The 19,930-nt window shown below is 41.5% G+C and overlaps 1 protein-coding gene across 2 annotated transcripts in view; it reads right to left on the bottom strand.

Annotated features, from left to right (window-relative positions):
- The window catches only part of SLX4IP (SLX4 interacting protein), a 150,936-nt gene that overhangs the window by 15,182 nt on the left and 115,824 nt on the right, over positions 1-19,930 (bottom strand). For both annotated transcript variants that reach the window (XM_033936687.1, XM_033936688.1), the window contains exons 6-7: positions 12,482-12,570; positions 11,679-11,750 (exon numbers count right to left, since the gene is read on the bottom strand). In XM_033936687.1, the coding sequence (XP_033792578.1) occupies positions 11,679-11,750; positions 12,482-12,570 (161 nt within the window). The remainder of the gene's footprint in view (positions 1-11,678; positions 11,751-12,481; positions 12,571-19,930) is intronic.

Consider the following 19,930-nt stretch of genomic DNA (forward strand, 5'->3'; position numbering starts at 1 on the left):
AAATCAGTCCTTACTTTGCCCTAATAGCTATGCAGGTGCTGGAACTGAAACATAACGTCTGGGTCCCGGCCTGCAGAATATAATGTCCTCCCCTCCCTCCCACCCATCTCTGCAGGCTTTAAATCACCCCCCCCCCAACATAGCCTCCGATCCCCCCTGCACAATCATAGAGCCCCCTCCCTCTGACACAATCATAGCTCCTTCCTTACCCCCTCCCAATTAGAACAGGCCTGCCTTAGTCCCTGGTGGTCCAGTAGAGAGATTGGAGTCAAGAACACTCCGCTCACTCCGACCAGTTACTGCTCACTCCGACCAGTTACTGACTGCAGCCAATCACAGAGCGGCGCAGGACAAGGCAGGAAGCGCAAAGGTTGCGCTCTTGCATTGTGCATTGCTCTGCAGAGAAAGGCAGCCGTCCAGCAGGAGACCGCACTGGACCACCGCTATTAAAAAAGGTACTGGGGGGGGTTTAGGCTGCTTCTTCGGGCTTTGGGCTGCAGACTGATTTGGGCTGCGGGCTTCCCAGCACCAGACGCACCTATATGTAGAGGAAAAACCAAGAAGAAAAAAATTCTGAACCAAATTTTTTTCCCTTGGTTTTTCCTTCTCTACAGATGTGTGCATCTTATGGTCTGGTGCGTCTTATGCTCCGAAAAATACGGTAAATTAGGCACAGATCATCCTTGTTTTATAAGGCTGTGTGTAAATTCCAGGAACACCCCCCCAATCTGCCCCTCCTAAGGCCCCAGCCCCTTTTCAGATCTGTGGTCTCAATGGGTCTTATCAGTAGCCCTCATTGATAATATCTCCTCTTATTAGATAAACAATGGAAAAAAACATTTCCTCTAGTACACTTTCACACTTCTCCTGGCATGTCTTCTATCTTCCAATCAGCTTTTGTGACTTTTCTGCATTGATTACTCCTAAGTGACACAAATAAACACCTCATTTTACAATTTATAAACAGCTAAGAAAAGAAACCGTAATCAGAGCGAGGTAATTCTTCAGTATTTCTGAAATACCGCTCAGCACATGGAATTTTACTTAAGAAAAAACTTCTAGTTGATGGCTACTGATCTCATGTACACGATGAATGTAGAAAATACAACAGATAATTTTACAGAGTTTATTTCATATATAAATGCCATTCTATCTAATAAAATGTCAAATGAACATTTCTTTTCAGACTGATTTGCTGTCATTGGCTGTCACCTGACTTTGTAATATTAATCTATCTGCCACAAATAGGTTGTTACATCACTCTATTTTGGTTACCAAGCAATGACGAGTTTTAAAAACAAATTAATATATATGTATTGCTTCTTGGAAATTTGTGCAATAGCTGTTGAGAAGAGAAAGATTTTATGAAGGCTACTTAGAAATCATGCACCAGAACAAATGTTAACGTTTCCTGAACATTTATTGTATGTTTCTAGAATATTTACTTAATTATTGTTCACAGCACAATGATTAAATGTATATTGTTTTTAAATTAAGAAGATAGTAAAAATAAAATAAAAACCCCAAAATGATTTACATGTGAGACACTTCTGAACTTGCCCTTTAAGTACAGTGGATTTTCCCCTGGGAGCCACACCCTTGAAAGTACTTTATTTTGGGAGTAGAACAATTAACATAAGGAGTATGAGTCAATCTTTGAACAGCTCTGTGGGAACTAGAGCGCCTCATGCTATTAAGAGTGATGTAAACTCCCTAAGGCTGGAAAAAGTCCACAATAGAAGGCAGAGAGAGAGTGATAAATAAAAACAATGGTCACTCAATATGCTATTTAGACCATTACATCAATGCTGGCGATAATTCCTTTATGTCCTTATTGTGGCTTGACCATTTTTATCCAGTTGTTTATATATATCTTGCATGGTTCATGAATACTATTCATTCCTAAGGAATCATCAAGATATGTCTAAATCTATAAAAGATTAATCTGCCATAGTTTTTACACTTAAATTCCTTCAACCATGAAAGTATTAAAGAAAAAATTTTGACTGTTCCATTGGGAAAGGAGAAACAATGACACCATAACAGCTAAAATATTTAGCACCATCAAATGCATAATTTATTCTTAGATTGTTTTCAGTACATTAGACAAAGCAAAAGTCAAATCTTTAGGAATGGAGATTGGATTACTCCAAAAATTAGGATCATAGCAGAACACTTTTTGTTTGAGGGGGAGGGGCCCAAAAGCTCCACCTCTCTCTCTGGCTCTCCCATCTACCTCCTCCCCGGCTGCTCTCATTTTAACTCTTCGTGCAGTGGCGGCCTACCCCGGAAGTCTTCATTCTGCAGAACTGGATGCTGCAGAATGGAGACTTCCAGGACACACCGATGGCAGCGGGTTTACTCGTTGGCGTCGCTCGAAGATTTAAAATGAGAGCAGCTGGGGGGGGGGAGGTAGGGGGAGCTGGAAGAGCATCTCTTCTGACCAACCTCCAATGTTTGGGGGGTATGGCTCTTGTGGCCACCCCCGTTCCAGTACCCATGATTAAGATACTCTTTCAGTCTTAACATATTTTTAACTTGTAGCATCAGGTCTCAGAAGAATTTTATCACTAACCAGATACAATACCACTTCTGACATCAAAACTGGTTGCCAAAGAATAGGTACCAGCCATGCTTGCCCACTCACCCACCCACCGTCATTCTAAAACTATTTCTAGCCATATGTCAAACCATTTGAAGGTTAAAAAATAATTTGAAAATGAGGGTACCAGCTAAACAGTAGAGAAGCCAGGCACCCGTGAAAGAGTGCTAAGATCTGCCTCTGCTGGTAGGAAATTTGCACCTGCAAGTATTTTCTTGCTGGGAAATCTTATAGCAAGGAGAAAAGGAAAAACGTAGGTTAAGCCAACACATTCTGGGCCAGATTCAGTAAATGGCACCCAAAGATAGGTGCTGTTATGATGTATGCTAAGACAGCATTCTGTACAGTAGGGTGGTCCAAAAAATGAATTAACACATTTCATTTGTCCACAAGGCTAATTTTATTCCTTTATATAAAAATGAAAAATACACAAAATTTTACTTAAAACAGAGTTTAGAGGTCACCCTACCTCGCTATTTTTTTAAACTACCACTAAGCTTAACAGTATATTGTAATTCTGGTGCACTCGACAAATAATCACGGTCTATGATATAAGAGCTGCCTTTGATGAAGAAGGAAACTTCTTTTGATAGCTGGCCACTTGCTGAAGAACAAATTGCTTCTGTTCGTCATCTTTTGTTAAAGTTTTGCATTTTTCAATGAGGCTTATCCCTTGTTCTGCTGCATCATTAACAGTAAGTTTGAATGCTCAATTCCAAAGCTTCTTGAAAACTGGATCGCCAGTTCACTCTGTAGGATGTTCTTCAGGATATTTTCACTTTTGTTGATCCTCTTTCAATCAAGAGATCAAAAAATGACTGTTCTCGGTGCTACAAGACTTTCAAAGGTCACAGGTTCCATTTCATCTGTAAGCATGAGATGGCATGGAATATCTGGCAATGGTAGACGCTGTAAGTTTTGCACCATTCATAGCTTTGTTTCTGGTGTGATTCTGTTATCAAAAAAGGCAAGTGCTGCTAGGAATCCATGGATGACTGGAAATGGTTGTGAGCGCCTTTTTTTCAACAGTTTTATTCGGATATGTATTGAGAGTAGATAGCAGTTCAATGTCATTGTATGGAGCCCTTATTCCCATTGGCTCGATCCCATACCGCCATCACAGACTCATATGCTAAATTATAGCTTTCTGGTAAAGGTTTTCCTTCTTCACAGTGATGAAAATTGAGTAGTTGAAGAACATCCAGTCGAGGTGGCAGTCTAGCAGTTGACAGACTGACTTCCCAAGGAACCAGGTTTTGGGTGCAGATTACAAACTATTGGACACCATACAAATTAATTATGCACAAAATACATATACAACACACAAGCAAACAGTGCAAGCTGGGGTGACCTCTAAATATTGTGTAATCAAGCTGAAATTTAACACGAATAAGATATACCAAGTGGCCAAAAATAAGTCTCATGGAGACAAGATTTGACAAGGTTGATTTTTGCATACTACCGTGGACCATCCTACTGTACAGGATGTTCTGTGTGGAGTGATCTTTACAGAATATTAAACTTAGTGTGCATTTTGGCCCATATTCTATATAGGTTGCCTAAGAAATCAGCACTTACTAGTACGATGCTAAACAGAATTCTACAAAAGTTAGGTGCACTGTACAGAATCATGCTTAGTACTGCCTAAGTGGTTTAGGTATCACTAGGTGTCCTAACTTTAGACCAGAGAATGACACGGCGGATGTTACCCATGGCTAGCCGCAAGTAGCCGCGGGTAACCCGCCAAAACGGTGGAGGGGAGAAAGGTGCTCACCGCAGGTACGGCGACAAGGCCATCCACCGCCCTGTGGAGCGGTGAATGGCTTTGTCCCCGCAGTTAAGGGAAGGAATGCGCGCAGTCACCAATCGCGCATGGCCCTCTTCCTACTTGCCCGAATCTATCTATCTCCCTCCCTCCTCCTTACCTTCACGGCGCGTTTTAAGGTTGGAGACTTGTTGAAAGCCGCCAGAGAGTACGTGCAGTCGCGTGCGTGTGTGGGCAGAAGCTTCTCCTCTGACGCAACTTCCAGTTGTGTCAGAGGAGAAGCTTCCGCCCACACATGCATGTGACTGCACGAACACTCTGGTGGCTTTCAACAAGCTAATCAAACCTTAAAACGCGCCGTGAAGGTAAGGGGGAGGGAGGGAGATGCATGGACCGCGCAAGGGGTGCAAAAGGGCAGTGAGGTGACGAGAGGGAAGGGTGGATGCTGCGGGGACAGGGCGGTGAAGGGGATGACGGGGATGGGGTAGTGAAGGGGACGGCAGGGACGGGGACGAGGCGGTGAAGGAGACGGCGGGGAAGGGGCAGTGAAGGGGACGGTGGTCCGGTGACGGAGACAGATTTTTTCCCCGTGTCATTCTTTACTTTAGAAACACCGTATTTATGACAGGATTTTTTTCCCTAAATCCATGCACCTGGTTAGGTGCGCATCTTGCCTAAGTCGAAAACAGGTGCCTTACTCAAAAATATGCCCATGATCCGCCCCCTAACCACACTCACTTTTAGGTAGGCACTCTGGACTAGGCATCTGCATTTTACAGAATTCTGTTTTTCGACAGAGGCACCTTTCAATTAAGCCCAATTAATGGCAACTATAAGATTTTAAGTGCCAATTATCTGTGTCAATTAACTAATCAAGTTAGGCACCTATATCGGTTAGGTGTGCCAATGTAAGTGCCTAACTTTAGGCACACTTTATAGAATTGGGGGTTTGTACATAACTTTGGGCATGAGCATGTATGCCTGCCAAAAGCTGGTGCAAATGTTGTTAGGGGCACATATGCTGATATTTATAACATGGTGCCTAATTTCTGGGAATGTCTCAAACCCAGCTATGCCCCCTTTTGAGTTGAGTGCTAGGAAATTTAGGCACACATGTTATATGAGTAGAATAGGACATAGGGCACATAGAAACATAGAAATAGACGGCAGATAAGGGCCACGACCCATCTAGTCTGCCCACCCAATGACCCTCCCCTACCTTTCTCTGTGAATAGATCCCACGTGTCTATCCCATTTGGCCTTAAAATCAGGCACGCTGCTGGCCTCAATAACCTGAAGTGGAAGACTATTCCAGCGATCAACCACCCTTTCAGTGAAAAAGAATTTCCTGGTGTCCCCGTGCAGTTTCCCGCCCCTGATTTTCCACGGATGCCCCCTTGTTGCCGCGGGACCCTTGAAAAAGAAGATATCTTTTTCCACCTCGATGCGGCCCGTAAGATACTTGAATGTCTCGATCATGTCACCCCTCTCTCTGCGTTCTTCGAGTGAGTACAGCTGCAACTTATCCAGCCGTTCCTCGTACGGGAGATCCTTGAATCCTGAGACCATCCGGGTGGCCATTCGACTCCAGTCTCAGCACATCCTTATGGTAATGCAGCCTCCAGAATTGCACACAGTATTCTAGGTGGGGCCTCACCATGGATCTATACAATGGCATAATGACTTCAGGCTTACGGCTGACGATACTCCTGCGTATGCAACCTATGATTTGCCTTGCCTTGGATGAAGCTTGCTCCACTTGATTGACAGTCTTCATGTTCTCACTGACGATCACCCCTAAGTCTCGTTCTGCTTCAGTTCTTGTTAGGATCTCGCCATTAAGGGTGTAAGTCTTGCATGGATTTTGGCTGCCCAGGTGCATGACTTTGCATTTTTTGGCATTGAAGCTGAGTTGCCAGGACCTAGACCAGCGCTCCAGTAGGAGTAGGTCGTGCATCATGTTGTCGGACATTGAATATATGTCTGTTGTGCTTTTGCCCACTACATTGCTTAGTTTGGTGTCATCGGCGAATAATGTTATTTTACCTCGCAGCCCTTCTGCTAAGTCTCTTATAAAGATGTTGAATAGGATCGGGCCCAGGACCGAGCCCTGCGGCACTTCACTGATTACCTCCGTCATTTCGGAGGGGGTGCCGTTCACCACTACCCTCTGAAGCCTACCTCCAAGCCAGTTCCCAAACCATTTCGTCAATGTGTCGCCCAATCCTATAGAATTCATCTTACTCAGCAACCTGCGGTTTGGTACGCTATCGAATGCTTTACTGAAGTCCAGGTATACGATGTCCAGTGATTCCCCAACATCCAGCTTCCTTGTCACCCAGTCAAAGAAGCTGATCAGGTTGGATTGGCAGGATCTCCCCTTAGTAAATCCATGTTGACAGGGATCCCGTAGATTATCCTCGTTCAGGATCATATCCAATTGGCGTTTGATTAGAGTTTCCATTAGTTTGCACACTATTGATGTGAGACTCACCGGTCTGTAGTTTGCTGTCTCCATCTTGGAGCCTTTCTTGTGGAGTGGAATGACGTTAGCTGTCTTCCAGTCCAACGGGACGTTACCCGTACTAAGGGAGAGATTGAAGAGTGTGGATAGCGGCTCTGCCAAGACATCACACAACTCCCTGAGCACCCTGGGGTGTAGGTTGTCAGGCCCCATTGCTTTGTTAACCTTAAGCTTTGACAGCTCGCAGTAGACACCGCTGGGTGTAAACTCAAAATTACTAAACGGGTCATCTGCGTCAACCCTTGTCTGTAGCTGAGGACCGAGTCCTGGCGCCTCGCGGGTGAAGACTGAGCAGAAGTATTCATTTAACAGTTGGGGTTTTTCCGAGTCCACTTCTACATAGTCTCCGTCTGGTTTCCTAAGACGTACTATCCCGCCTGAGTTCTTATTTTTGTCACTGATATACCTGAAGAAGGATTTATCTCCTTTCTGGATGTTCTTTGCTAGAGACTCCTCCATGCGGAATTTGGCCTCCCTAACTGCTGTTTTGACGGCTTTTGACTTGGCCAGATAGACTTCCCTAGAGTCCTGTTTCCCTGATTGTTTGTAAGAAATGAATGCTTTTTTCTTCTCCTTGATGAGGTCCGAAATCTCCGCAGAGAACCACTGTGGCTTATTGTTCCTTCGCCGTTTACTTACTGATTTAACATAGCGGTTTGTTGCTTCTTGTATGGTGGCTTTCAAAGTCCTAATTACTGCCAATTAGGTACTTATTAAAATGTAATTCGCTATTTAGTTTGCATGTGGATTTAGGATCAACGCCCAAATTTGGGCACCCGACTTTGGACAACCTATAAAGGATCTGGGGGTCTGCGTCATTTAAAAGTTAAGCAGTAGGTTAATTAAAAACTCTGATTCTTTCCTACCTACCTTTACCCAGGCTCTTTTTATGATTTACGGGTATTAAGCCACTTAGACTCATATGCTCAAGACTCACCATGCCTTTAATGATTGACATTAAACCAGTTTTAACTTGTTTCGCATCAAAGTATTTCATCTAAAAATGCCCCAAATGGCTAATCGCAGTCTTTTCTGTGGTTTGTAGCAGCCTCCGATAATCATATGTAAATAATTGCAATGAGCTCATCAATATTAAAATGAGCATGCCGATCAATACCCAGATGATGCACAAAATGAAGCATCAGTTTTTAATGCTCCGAAATCTCAGACAGGTCTGGAGGTGCAGAAGAGAGAAACATGAGCTCGGGGGAAGATTATAGATTGAAAGAAGCATTAAAGAAAGAAGGGAAGAAATTTGCACTAAGTTGAAATAAAGCATTGGTTTTGCATTTGGGCTACAATCGTAGTAGAGACCAGGACAGCTAGGCCGCTCCCTTTCTGATGTACACGATGGTGACAGAAAAGGGTATAACTAGGAGGGCATGATTGGCATAAAAAGCCTCATCCCTTGGAGATAACCAGGTCTCTGTAACAGCAAAGGTATCTCGACGTTCCCAAAATGTATAGATCAAATGGGTCTTAAGAGTGGAGAGAACGAATATTTAAACTTGCAAATTATAAGTTCACTGGGTAAATAGAAGATGGTGAAGAAGAAAATATGACCGTGGGTGCTGCAGGAATTGGATTTAAGGTCCTTACATAATTAATAGAAGAATACCTGGCAAAAGAAGGAAGGGGTCTGCGGCCCCATATTACTGGAATACGTGATGGATGACAATCCAGAACTGGGCACAAGAGGGTCAACAAAAGAAAGAACAGCAAACAATAACAAAGAGACACATGAAAGAGCGCACAAAGGAGCACAACATGCTCCTTCTTCACGCTACTTTGGCACGTGCCAACAGCAGGCGCCTTGTAGAAAGTTGTGTTTAATTTATAGCCTTGATGGAAGCTGGAAACTGTGGATTACAAAAAAAAAACACACTGGTTACAACAAGAATAATAAAATGACAGAGTAACATGCACTAAAAGAGTCCAATAGGTAGTAAAATCAGTGCTCGCACCATGTAGAAAGTTGTGCTCAGGTTATAAGACACTGGAAAATGAAGTCACCTATGGGCAGGGCATCAAAGGTATAGAAGGGAACAGCTGATAGCTGCCACATTTGCGGCAGCCTTGATAGAAGCTGGAAACTTAGCCACTTTTTAATGGACATAGGTATGTGCGTGTAACGCATGCACATCTGCGCCCATTAAAAATAAACACTCTTCCTGCCCCGAAGAGCTGAGCGGCAGGAGGCTGCTTCAGGGCTTCTCCCTGCGGCTCTAAGCATGTCAGCTTCTCCTGCCAGCTCTGCGCATGTGTCAGTCGCTTTCTCCAACGACTGATCGGATGGGATTATGGCGGACTTCCCCAAAACTCATTTGCATACAAAATTGTTTCAATATAGATTGCCATTTTCAAATTGGACCATTTTCCAGCACCACAGCAACTCACTGGATTTTAAAGGTGATTTTAGAGCATCCAGCCCTTAGGAAGCTAGGAAGGAAATTCTTCACCACAGGGCTTAATTGGGGATTTTCATAAGCAAGTGAACTCTTAGCGACAAATTAATTCTAGGTTCTTCACAATTCATTGAGAAGCAAACATAAAATACTGTAAAATGTACCAAACACATTAAAGAGACTTTTAGTATAACCATTCTTATTCCTTTAACATCTTTAAATAACTAAACAACTCAAACAATATTAAAATGCAGATAGCAGCTCAGTGGCCAAATAGGATTATTCAGTCTTTTGTACCAAGTACCATATAACCACATGCATGATTATCTCCCAGTTAGTGAGAGGTCATGTGTGTTCATTTGTTGCAAAGAGCTTCTGGCTAGAGAATGACATGGTGACAAATTTTGTCCCACTAATACAAATCCACTCAAGAAAAGGGTCAGTTAAACTTCAGTTATTACTCTAAATTAGATTCCAGATGAAGCTGAACTGAGGCCTTTTCTCCACCTTTCTTTCTTTTTCTGTTTCCTGCTATTACATGTTGTGTGATTGGCTTATGTGTGTGTGATTAAGGCATGTTAGTATTGCAGAGGGGGTGTTTGTTTCCATATGGGGGTTCTGATTTAGAGTAATAACTGGACAAATTTTGTCCCCATCCTGTCCCCGCAGGCTCTGTCTTGGTCCCCACAGGTTCTGTCTCCATCCCCTTGGACTCTGTCTTCATTTGCAGAAATCTCAAAACACTTATGATTTTACATTTAAATCTTTTTATTAAAATATAAAAAGGGACAACATTCTGTACAACTATTTATAAATCACAAATAGAGCCCTTCCATTTTGATCTGATTTTGGTACAACTTTCCCAAAGATTCAATTACCTTTGTTTTTACATCATCTGGGAAGGTAACTAGATTGTCTTTCAGACATGGCTGTAGAAGAGAACCTAAGCTGTATAGTGGATGAACAGGAAAATAAGTGTCTATTAAATGCTGGAAATGTTCCTTGATGCCTAGCACTTCATTTGATTTTCAAAAACTGAATGGAAGCCAAGGAAGAAAACTCATTTTGATCTAGGAATTTAAGATTTTTGAATTTCCCTCATGCCCGACTGTTAACAATTGATTATCTTTTGACTAAATTTTTCAAAGCAGCGTTAAAAATTTCAGAACTCTCAATTGCACAAAGTTACTATATTTCTCGGCCTTTTCAAGTAGAGGCTCCTGAAGAGTGTGTAATGGATACAATTGCGGGTTCAAGTTTGGGTCTTACTAATTTTCTTGAAAGTTCTAGCGATATTGTGTCTATAAGAGCTACCTTACTTGCGACCTTCACCTTTGCAAAGAGTAAACTTATGGTCTTAAAGGCTTACTTTAAGAATAAAGATGTTCAGTTTTGTGAACAGAAAGTACAGATCTTTCCAGATGTACCTAAGGCTACTCAATTAAGGCAAAATAGTTTCTACAGCTTAAACCTTGGACTTTGGCATTGGGGGTCACTTTTTTATGCTTCCCTTGCAAATGTCCAGTGGGTTGGCAAGGAAAGAATTTTGTATTTTTTGACCCAGTTCAACTAGAGAGTTTTTTGATGCTAATAAAGATAATTCCATAGTTGTTGCCAGCTAGTTAGGTGGTGTAGTTGTGTATTTTCATGATGTTTATCCTCCCTTTAAAGCTAGTTAGAGTAGGGCATGTAGTAGGACTTTGCTCTAATTTTTTGATTACTTATACTTTATTTCAATTTAAATCTATATGATGTTATCTGACTCCATTGATGTGGGCTAATTGGATACAGATTTCTGCTATTTTTGATAATGGTGAAAATTTCTGTTCCATATTTTTAATGTTGCTTAATGTATATGTAATTTTCAAAATTAAAAAAAAGAATTCATGGAATCTCCTGAATTCTGAACATTAAGACCCTAAGGTTCAAAACTCTCACTGCAATGTCCATATTTTCCAACTAATGACGAACAAGTCCATTCTCATTTATCAAGGGAGATAAAGACTGCTAAAGCTTCTCTCTCCTATCAAGATATAACTTCATTTCTTTGGATTGTATCTAGTACTGCTCCATGTTCAAAATCAATGGTTAAAGTAGTAACTGACAGCATGAGGACTAATAAAGAACTATTATCATTTTGTTGCGACTAAAAATGTTATAATGCCTCCGTATCGTTCCATGGTGAAACCTCACCTGGAGTATTGCGTTCAATTCTGGTCTCCTTATCTCAAGAATGATATAGGAGCACTAGAAAAGGTTCAAAGAAGAGCTAGTGAATCCATGTTGCCTCCGGTCCTGTAATCCACAGGATTACAGAAACTTCACTATTCTCTGTTTTAAAAGCGTTTCCATTAATTTGCTTACCACAGAAGTCAGACTTACCAGCATGTAATTCCCTACTTCTTCCTTACTTCCACTCCTGTGTGTTCCAAGTCTAGGAAAAAATGTGTACCCCTTGGAAAACAAAATCAATATAAAAACAACCCAGAAAATCACAGATAAAAAAACAAAAAAAAACAACCCAACAACAACTTGTTAATTCAATTCCTGGGCCCAAACTAACTCTTCATCTAAATGCCAACATAAAAAGTAAATGTATACATAAAATAGCAGAACCTCAGAATCTTGTGGATCACTAAAGAGCAAATTCTATAAGAAGCGCCCAAAAGTTATGCGTTGATATAGGCGCGATTCAAGTAAAATTGGGTGCTGTTTAGTGAATCATGCTGAGCAGTAACCAATAAAAACTAATCATATGACATGTGCCTTTGACTACCAAGAATTGAATAAAAATTACTTTTCTGATCATATAAGCAGGACAGACAGGAGATCTCAGGCCTGATGATCATATGCTCTGTTACTCTATATGCTGAAAGATTTATCCTTGTAAACTGTTACTGATTTATTAATAAAATACTTTTTATTCAAGAACAGTATATTGAGTGTGAGGTCTCTCATTGAGGGTAGGCCCCTAAACAGCTGGGGCACAACAGCACTTCTGAAATAGGTGTTTAACTTTAGCTGCTGGTTACAAAATTTGGGCCTAAGTCTCAAGCTGGCCACTCATTTTTTACATTACTTTCTGTGGATGGATTTTTTTTCTTCTCACTCTGTTTTGCACTGTTAATAATCACTTAAACAATGAGATTAAAACAACATTTTCTTCAGTGTCCAGCCATACATACCTGTAAACCACTGTCTCTTGCCCAGGACCTGGAATCACAGTCAGGTAGACTAGCACAAATCACAAGTTTGTCTGGAAACACACGTAATTCTATATAAAATGAGAAGACAACATCTGAGCAGGTTAACCTTCACTTTCCAAAGATTTTCTATGATGGCCTCAAAAGCGACATAAACCTCAACACATGCAGCATGTTATCTGAGACTCCAGGACTTACTGTAAGTAGGGTCTCTTTCAGCAGGGCCTACATAATAACTTATCATCCTCTATCCTTTGACCCCCATCAGACCTAATTTCATAATTGTATGCTGCCATTGACAATCATAGCTCCAATAGCCATGAAGAGAATAGCCATTTTTTTGTCACCTGAAAATATACTGTAAGATTCACAAAGTGTCTCTTTCACCTGGGCTTGTCTAACCTTGGACTCTCAAGATTAGTACAAGACTGGGTCGCTCTAGTTCTACCCCTCAAGTCATCAACCCATGATTTATCACCCTTTTGAAAGCTCTCAGAGGCTAGTGGTTAGGAAGAGAGCAGATACAGCATGTAAAGATACTTCTCTGATACTTTTGGATGTGTGTTTATATCAAATTTACTTTCTTGGGATGTGCTGGAGCAAAGATTTGATAAAAGGTGGAAAGATCATAATTGCACTTTGAAGTTGATATAGAATGAGACCATCGCTTTTTAGGTCCAAGTCACATTTATCTCACTCCTAGGCCAACTGTACTCCACTTGATTACTATGGAATCCATTTGTTTTAAAAGTTTGTTGATACTTTGTCAGATTCTGAAAGTGTATTTATCTCATTGATGTATGTGGAATTTTAAAAAGTTGCCTTTATTTGCTGAATTGTTTAATTATGTGTGCTCTGAATCTTGGCTTCAAGATACTGATATCATTTTCAATAACTCAGGGATCTTTTAACAAAGATGCACTAAAATGTGGCCTGCGCTATGATTAGCACATGGGTTCCCCACACATCACAGTGGATAAAAATCAATGATTTTTAAAAAATGTATCAGATTAAAAAAAAAAAAAAAAATTACCCCCTATTTTACTAAGTTGTGGTAGAGGTTTCTACCATGGCCCAGAGCTCTAAATGCTCAGATGCTGCTCTGATGCTTCTAGGAATTCTATGAGCCTCGGAGCAGCGGCTGAGCATTTAACCCTTTCCAACCTAGCTACTGTAAAGGTCATAGAACTAAGATCTCACTGGTCTTGGTGGAGCTATATGGCAGGTGTTCATTCATTTTTAATGTTGTTGGATATTTATTTAGCTTTTGATAATTAAAAAAAATAATAATGAATGAACTAAAGTAACACTTTTATTGAAAATAAAAGATCAAAACACCAAACAAGAAAACAAGCAAGGATACCATGTCATCAAGAAAATTATACACAGGTCAGCAATAACAGCCCCCAAAATAGCCCCACTCCTGTGGCACAAAACAGCCGTGAATAGAGAACCAATCCCCCCCACCCCTCAGTACTACAGATAATCAGCACAAAAACAAAACAAAACACGTAAACCATGAACATGGTACCATCGCTCAAATGATCTCCATAGTCTGTAAAATTTGCCCCATTTACGAAGCTTCAATGCAGTCAATTGATAAATCATATGCCAATCAAGCAATTTGCAGACTATCAATTTCCAATCTGAAATAGTCTTTGAATTCCAGAACTGAGCCAGCACCACTCGAGCTGCCGTCAAGAGCAACTTGGAAAATGCCACCTTCCCCTCCTCTCTAGCTAAATCATATATATTGAGAGTCATTTCCACAAAGGGAGGAATAGGAGTACCCAGTATGTTGAACAAAAGCTGAAATACAGAGGACCAATATGGAAAAAGCAATGTACAGCTCCACCACATGTGAAAGTAAGAACCAGGCTCCCTACACCCTCTCCAACAATCCCCCCGAGCTCCCCCCTTTGCAATTTAGCAAGAAGTTCCGGAGTGAGGTACCAATGAAGAAGAACCTTATAGCTATTCTCAACTATGGGGGTAGCCATACTCAGAGAAGCTGTGTGGCTCCATACCAGCTCCCATTCCTGCTGCAAGATAGATCTACCCAAATCAGTCTCCCACATTCACATGTATTTTAAAGGAAGCCCATCCTGCACATTCAAACAGTGATAGATTTTCAAAATCACCCCTTTCTGTATAACTGGCCTTAAAAGCCGTTCAAACTTAGTCTTCCCTTGGAAAAAGTTTGAATGTAATGCTTACCTTGTGAATATGGAAATAAATCCCGGAGCACCAACCCATAAACACTCTGGAGTTCCCCAGTCTAATAGTTTCCGAATCGATATCTACCAATTGACCCATACACACTAATCCCTGTCTAGCCCAGTGTTCAAAAACCCTTCTTCCATCTCCCAGAAGAAACTCATCATTAAATTGAATAGGGATATACCAGGAATACTTGTGATCCCCCAGTAAGCAACTGTGGGCTGCACCCCACACGCGCAAAATGGTGGCAACTGCATCCAAAGCGCCCCTAGATCAAACTCTCCCCGGCAACCATGGTAAATGCAGAAGGAGAAGTCCGCTCCCTCCTGCCTACTCAATCATGACCCACAGATTACAATCTTCAGCTTGTCATTCCAATACCGCCTTAAGTTGCACCGCTTGATAGTATTTATGTAAGGAAGGTACAGCTAAACTACCCCTGCCATTAACCAAACACAGGACAGCCACTCTGGTCCATTTATGCCCCCAGATGAAAGACATAAGACATTTTTGTTGAACAACCAACACTCCCCGACTAACCCTTATAGGGAGCACCTAAAACAGAAATAAACATTTTGGAAGAAGCATCATTTTAACCACTTCCATATGACCAATCCAGGAGAAGTAGAACCCCTCCAATCTAAATCTCGCCTAACTTGTCGAAAGAGTGGAACATAGTTTAAAGTTAACAAATCCTGAACAGACCGACCCATATACACCCCTAAGTAACGCACTGGACCCAATGAAAGGAGAATGTCTGCCACAACAGACACAGGGGAAAGCCACTGCTTACCCTGGATCAGTAGAATGGAGTATTGCTACTATTTGGTTTCTTGCCAGGTACTAGTGACCTGGATTGGTCACCATGAGGATGGGCTACTGGGTTAGATGGATCACTGGTCTGACCCAGTAAGGCTATTCTTATGTTCTATTCTTATGGGCTCTTTGCTGTTTAACATATTTATAAATAAACTGGAAATAGGAGTGACTATGAGGTGACAAGTTTGCAGATGACAAAATTATTCTAATATGTTAAATGGCAGAGGATTGTAAGGTTTTGAAGAAGAGTCTTTTGAGACTGGGTATCTAGATAACAGAAAAAGTGTAATGCAGACAAGTGCAAAGTGACACACATAGCAAAAAATTATTCCATTTACAGGTATTAAATGATGGGTTCTGAGATTGAAGTTACTACCCAATAAAAAAGATCTTTTAGTCACTGTGAACCATACATTGAGATACGTTACAACCTCATCTTGTTCTCCACTTTTAGATTTAGATGAAGAACTCTCCATTTTCCAAGGCACCAATTCTGTTGACTTGGAAATATCCAGATGTCATTCTCCTAGTGGCCACTGTTGCGCAGTGTCCTTCTTCCAATGAACTACTTTCCCTCAATATGGCAATACACAGTTAACTATGATGACTTGTGAAACTGTGGTCCTTGCAAGATGTTTTATGTGGGGAAAAAATGACTCACACAGTTTTAGCGAGATTGACTGAACACAGCATTTGCCTCTGTTGGACAGCTCAATTTCCAGTTGTATAACACTGCATTGAATTACATGTTATTGAGAATTTAAATTTTTCTGTTTTACAAATCCTTAAGTAGATCACTTGAGGAGGTGATTATGATCAGCATATTTTGCAAAATGGACAGAAGTGTATTTTCAGGCTAGACACAGTTATAACCCCACAATTTAGATAAAGGGATTGATGTGTCTCTTACATACCAATGAGTGCAACAGATTTTGAGCACACATTTACAGAAGAAATGCATTTGGTTTATCTGGATATCTTAATTTTATTGCATCCATCTAGACCTATGAATTAATATGTATACAAACAATCTGCATGTATTATAAACTCCTACTGCTTGCACAAAAAAAATGTATTAAGTCAGATTTGTGAAACAACTCAAAAATCAAACAGTTGAAAATTGGGAAAGATTTTGAAAAACAAACATGAAACTTTTTGGGGGCTGTGCACATTGAAAGATTAGGTTCTTACCTTTGCTAATCTTCCTTCTTGTAAATCCACACTATATTCCGGGACCAGTGGGTTATTTCCATCTACCCGCCAGGACTATGTAGGAAGCTTCAAACTTCAGAGGCTTAAACCCCACCTCCGCTTACCTCATCACTGTTCCTGTAGGAATCAGTTAATCATAAAGCAGCCAGAAACATCTGTAGAGGATAAGAACGAGAGAGAGAGAGAGGAACGGCAATACTCCTCAACAAGTAAGTCTATTCTGCTCATATCAACTAATACAAAACAGCAACAATGAAAAACTTGAGAATCAGGTCATTAAACATTAGAAACCTGAATGACAAAAACAGTGTTAGAACGAGACACAGCCTGAGCTTCCTTTGGTTGAAGACCCGGTATATAAGGTTAACTTTTAGTTTAGTTTAGAAGAGGGTGCCTGAATTAGGGACCATCTAAAAATCAAATGTTAAATTCAAACTGATGGCACTCTTATAAAGGCTGGTCAGAAAACAGAAATCTAGCTTAACAGTACTTGAAAAGGCAGACAATCGGCAAATCAGGAAGGTATAGAGCAGGTTCCCAGAATAAAGAAAGAAGATTAGCAAAGGTAAGAACCTAATCTTTCATTCTTGTACAATCCCACTTTATTCCGGGATCAGTGGGACGCAATAGAGCAGTCCCGGAAATGGCCATACAGATCCATCTGGAAATGGTAGCCTTAGAAGCTGGCCTACCCCTGTGGACAGAACATGCCAGAATGAACAGCTGGTCAGAGAGGCAAAGCTCATTTGTGACCTCCAGGTACCACAACAGCTTGAGCACATCCAAGGACCACAACACCCGGTCCTTCTTCCTTGAGCCGGAGGAAGCAAAAGCAGGAAGCTAGACTTTCTGATTCACATGAAAAGTGGAAACCACTTTTGTAAGAAAAGAAGGAACAGCGTGCATCATCACACCGGAATCCGTAATATGCAGAAAAGTATCCCAGCAGGAGACAGCCTAAAGCTCTGAAACCCTACGGGCTGAGGTAATGGTCATTAGAAAGATCGTCTTGAATGTAAGATCCATAAGGGACACCTGCTCCAGAAGCTCATATGGCAAACAAGCCAGAGAGTGGAGAACCAGGTGAAGATTCCAAGTCGGACAGGGAAGGCGCAATGGAGGCCTAAGCTGCAGAGCATCCCACAGGAAGTGGGCCACATCCAGATGAGCCCCTCAGAGAGGGAGGGCCCTTACAAGAGAGCCTGGCAATCTGTATCTGGACAGAAGCTACTGCTAGGCCCTTCTTCAAGCCATTCTGCAGAAACTCCAGAACATTAGGAACTGACGGAACAGACGGGTCCACCTGTCTCAAGACGCACCAGGTCTGATAACACATCCAAGCCTTCGCATAGGCAGTCACTGTGGATTTCCTTTTGCTGTGAAGCAACGTGGCAATCACAGCCAAAGAATAGCCCTGGCTTGTTAGGGCCGTGTGCTCAAGAGCCATGTCTTAAGACTAATTGGATCCTGAGTGAAGAGGCAAGGATGACAATGTAGTCGGAGCCCCCGATCCTGCTGGAACCAAACCAAGTCGGGTAGGACCAGGATCATTGGACCTTCGTATGCCACTATCCATCTCAACAGATGCCCTCTCATGGGGCCACAGAGGGAAGACATATAGGAGACCTTCTCATTTCCAGGGCTGAACCAGAGCATCCAGGCCTTTGCTGCTGGCCTTGCAACGGTGACTGAAGAACTGATCTGCTTTCTTGACGGCTGCAGCTGCCATGAGATCGAACATGGGATGCCCCCATTTATGTACTATGCAATTGAACACTCTTTAAGGCAGAGACCACTCTCCAGGGTCCAGAGTCTGACAACTGAGAAAATCCGATTGAACGTTGTCCATTTCTGCCACATGTGCCGCTGACAGCGCCACTAGGTATCTCTCCGCCCACCAGAAGAAAATCTGAGCCTCCATGCTTAGGGAGGGACTCCTCATGCCCCCCTGTCAATTGACTTAAGCTACCGCTGTTCATTGTCCGAGAATACGCAGACTGCTCGATGATGGATCAAATATTCAGATATTTCCTGATTTATCTAGACACATATAAAAGAGGCACCAGTCATTCTTGGCTTATAGACCAAGAGTGAATTTTCTGGGAGCCAACTTTGTATTAAAATTTTCCTCGTATATGTATTGTATTGCTTGAGAGTTCAACTTTTACTTTTTTTTTTTACCCCAAACAGCTATTGGATTTTCTTGTAGCTAAAGAGGAGATTAGGGTGATTGTATGACTTTCCAATGAGGAAGGAATACTGTGAGCGGGCTGAGACAATGATGTGGGGGAAGCTTCCAGGGAAAGTATTTTGTTTTTCCGTATTATTTCCATGCATCTTGGATCTTATTTCTGATACATTGTGGACTTTCCTAAGATGTTGTTTTCCTGATATTTTTTACTTCTTTTTATAATATTACTGAAATTTCATTATCATGGATGAATTGAAGTGATTGTAAATTTGAAATGTTAGAAAAAAATAAAAATAAAAAAAGCAAAAACTGAAATTATGCTAAATAAAACACAAGCAGAAAAGACAAGCTCCTACAGCCTGACTTGTAGGAAGGAAAACTGATTACTACAGGGACAGTGATGAGGTAAGAGTGGGAGGGATTTAAGTCTCTGAAGTCTGAGGCTTCCTACAAAGTCTTGGCGAGTGGACGGAAATAACCCACTGGTCCCGGAATAAAGTGAGATAGTACAAGAACCCTAATTTATGGTGCGACTGGTCTAATGGGCTCATTGGACCAACAAGTATATTTTTGCACAAAGTATGGCGTTAAAAATATTGTTGATATTTGTTCTCATTTCCTGTGTTTGATATGTGTAAAGAGAAGAGTGCGCTCTAGTTATAACTGCACTCTTTTAGATGCCACTTTAAGATTATAATGAAACATTAAAGATTGAAATGAAAAGTATTTTTGTGATTTAGAAGTTTGGTTGCATTGTGGAAGAGACATAATACCGTTTCTGAGACAGGCAGTGCTGCTGCCCTACTGTGGAAAAAAGAAGCAAGTGCTTCAATAAAGAAAGGTACTTGCTTCGTTTTGCCACTGCAGAGCACATTTGTTGACACATCTGCAGACTCGTTGTATGATGTAGGAGCACAAGTAAAAGTGGTGGTCACGTTGATGGAAATGGCCAGAGGCATAGTAAGGTGCCCTCCCAGAACCCCCTGTGC

This window comes from Geotrypetes seraphini, chromosome 3 (assembly GCF_902459505.1).
Source record: "Geotrypetes seraphini chromosome 3, aGeoSer1.1, whole genome shotgun sequence".
NCBI classification, from domain to species: Eukaryota; Metazoa; Chordata; class Amphibia; order Gymnophiona; family Dermophiidae; genus Geotrypetes; species Geotrypetes seraphini.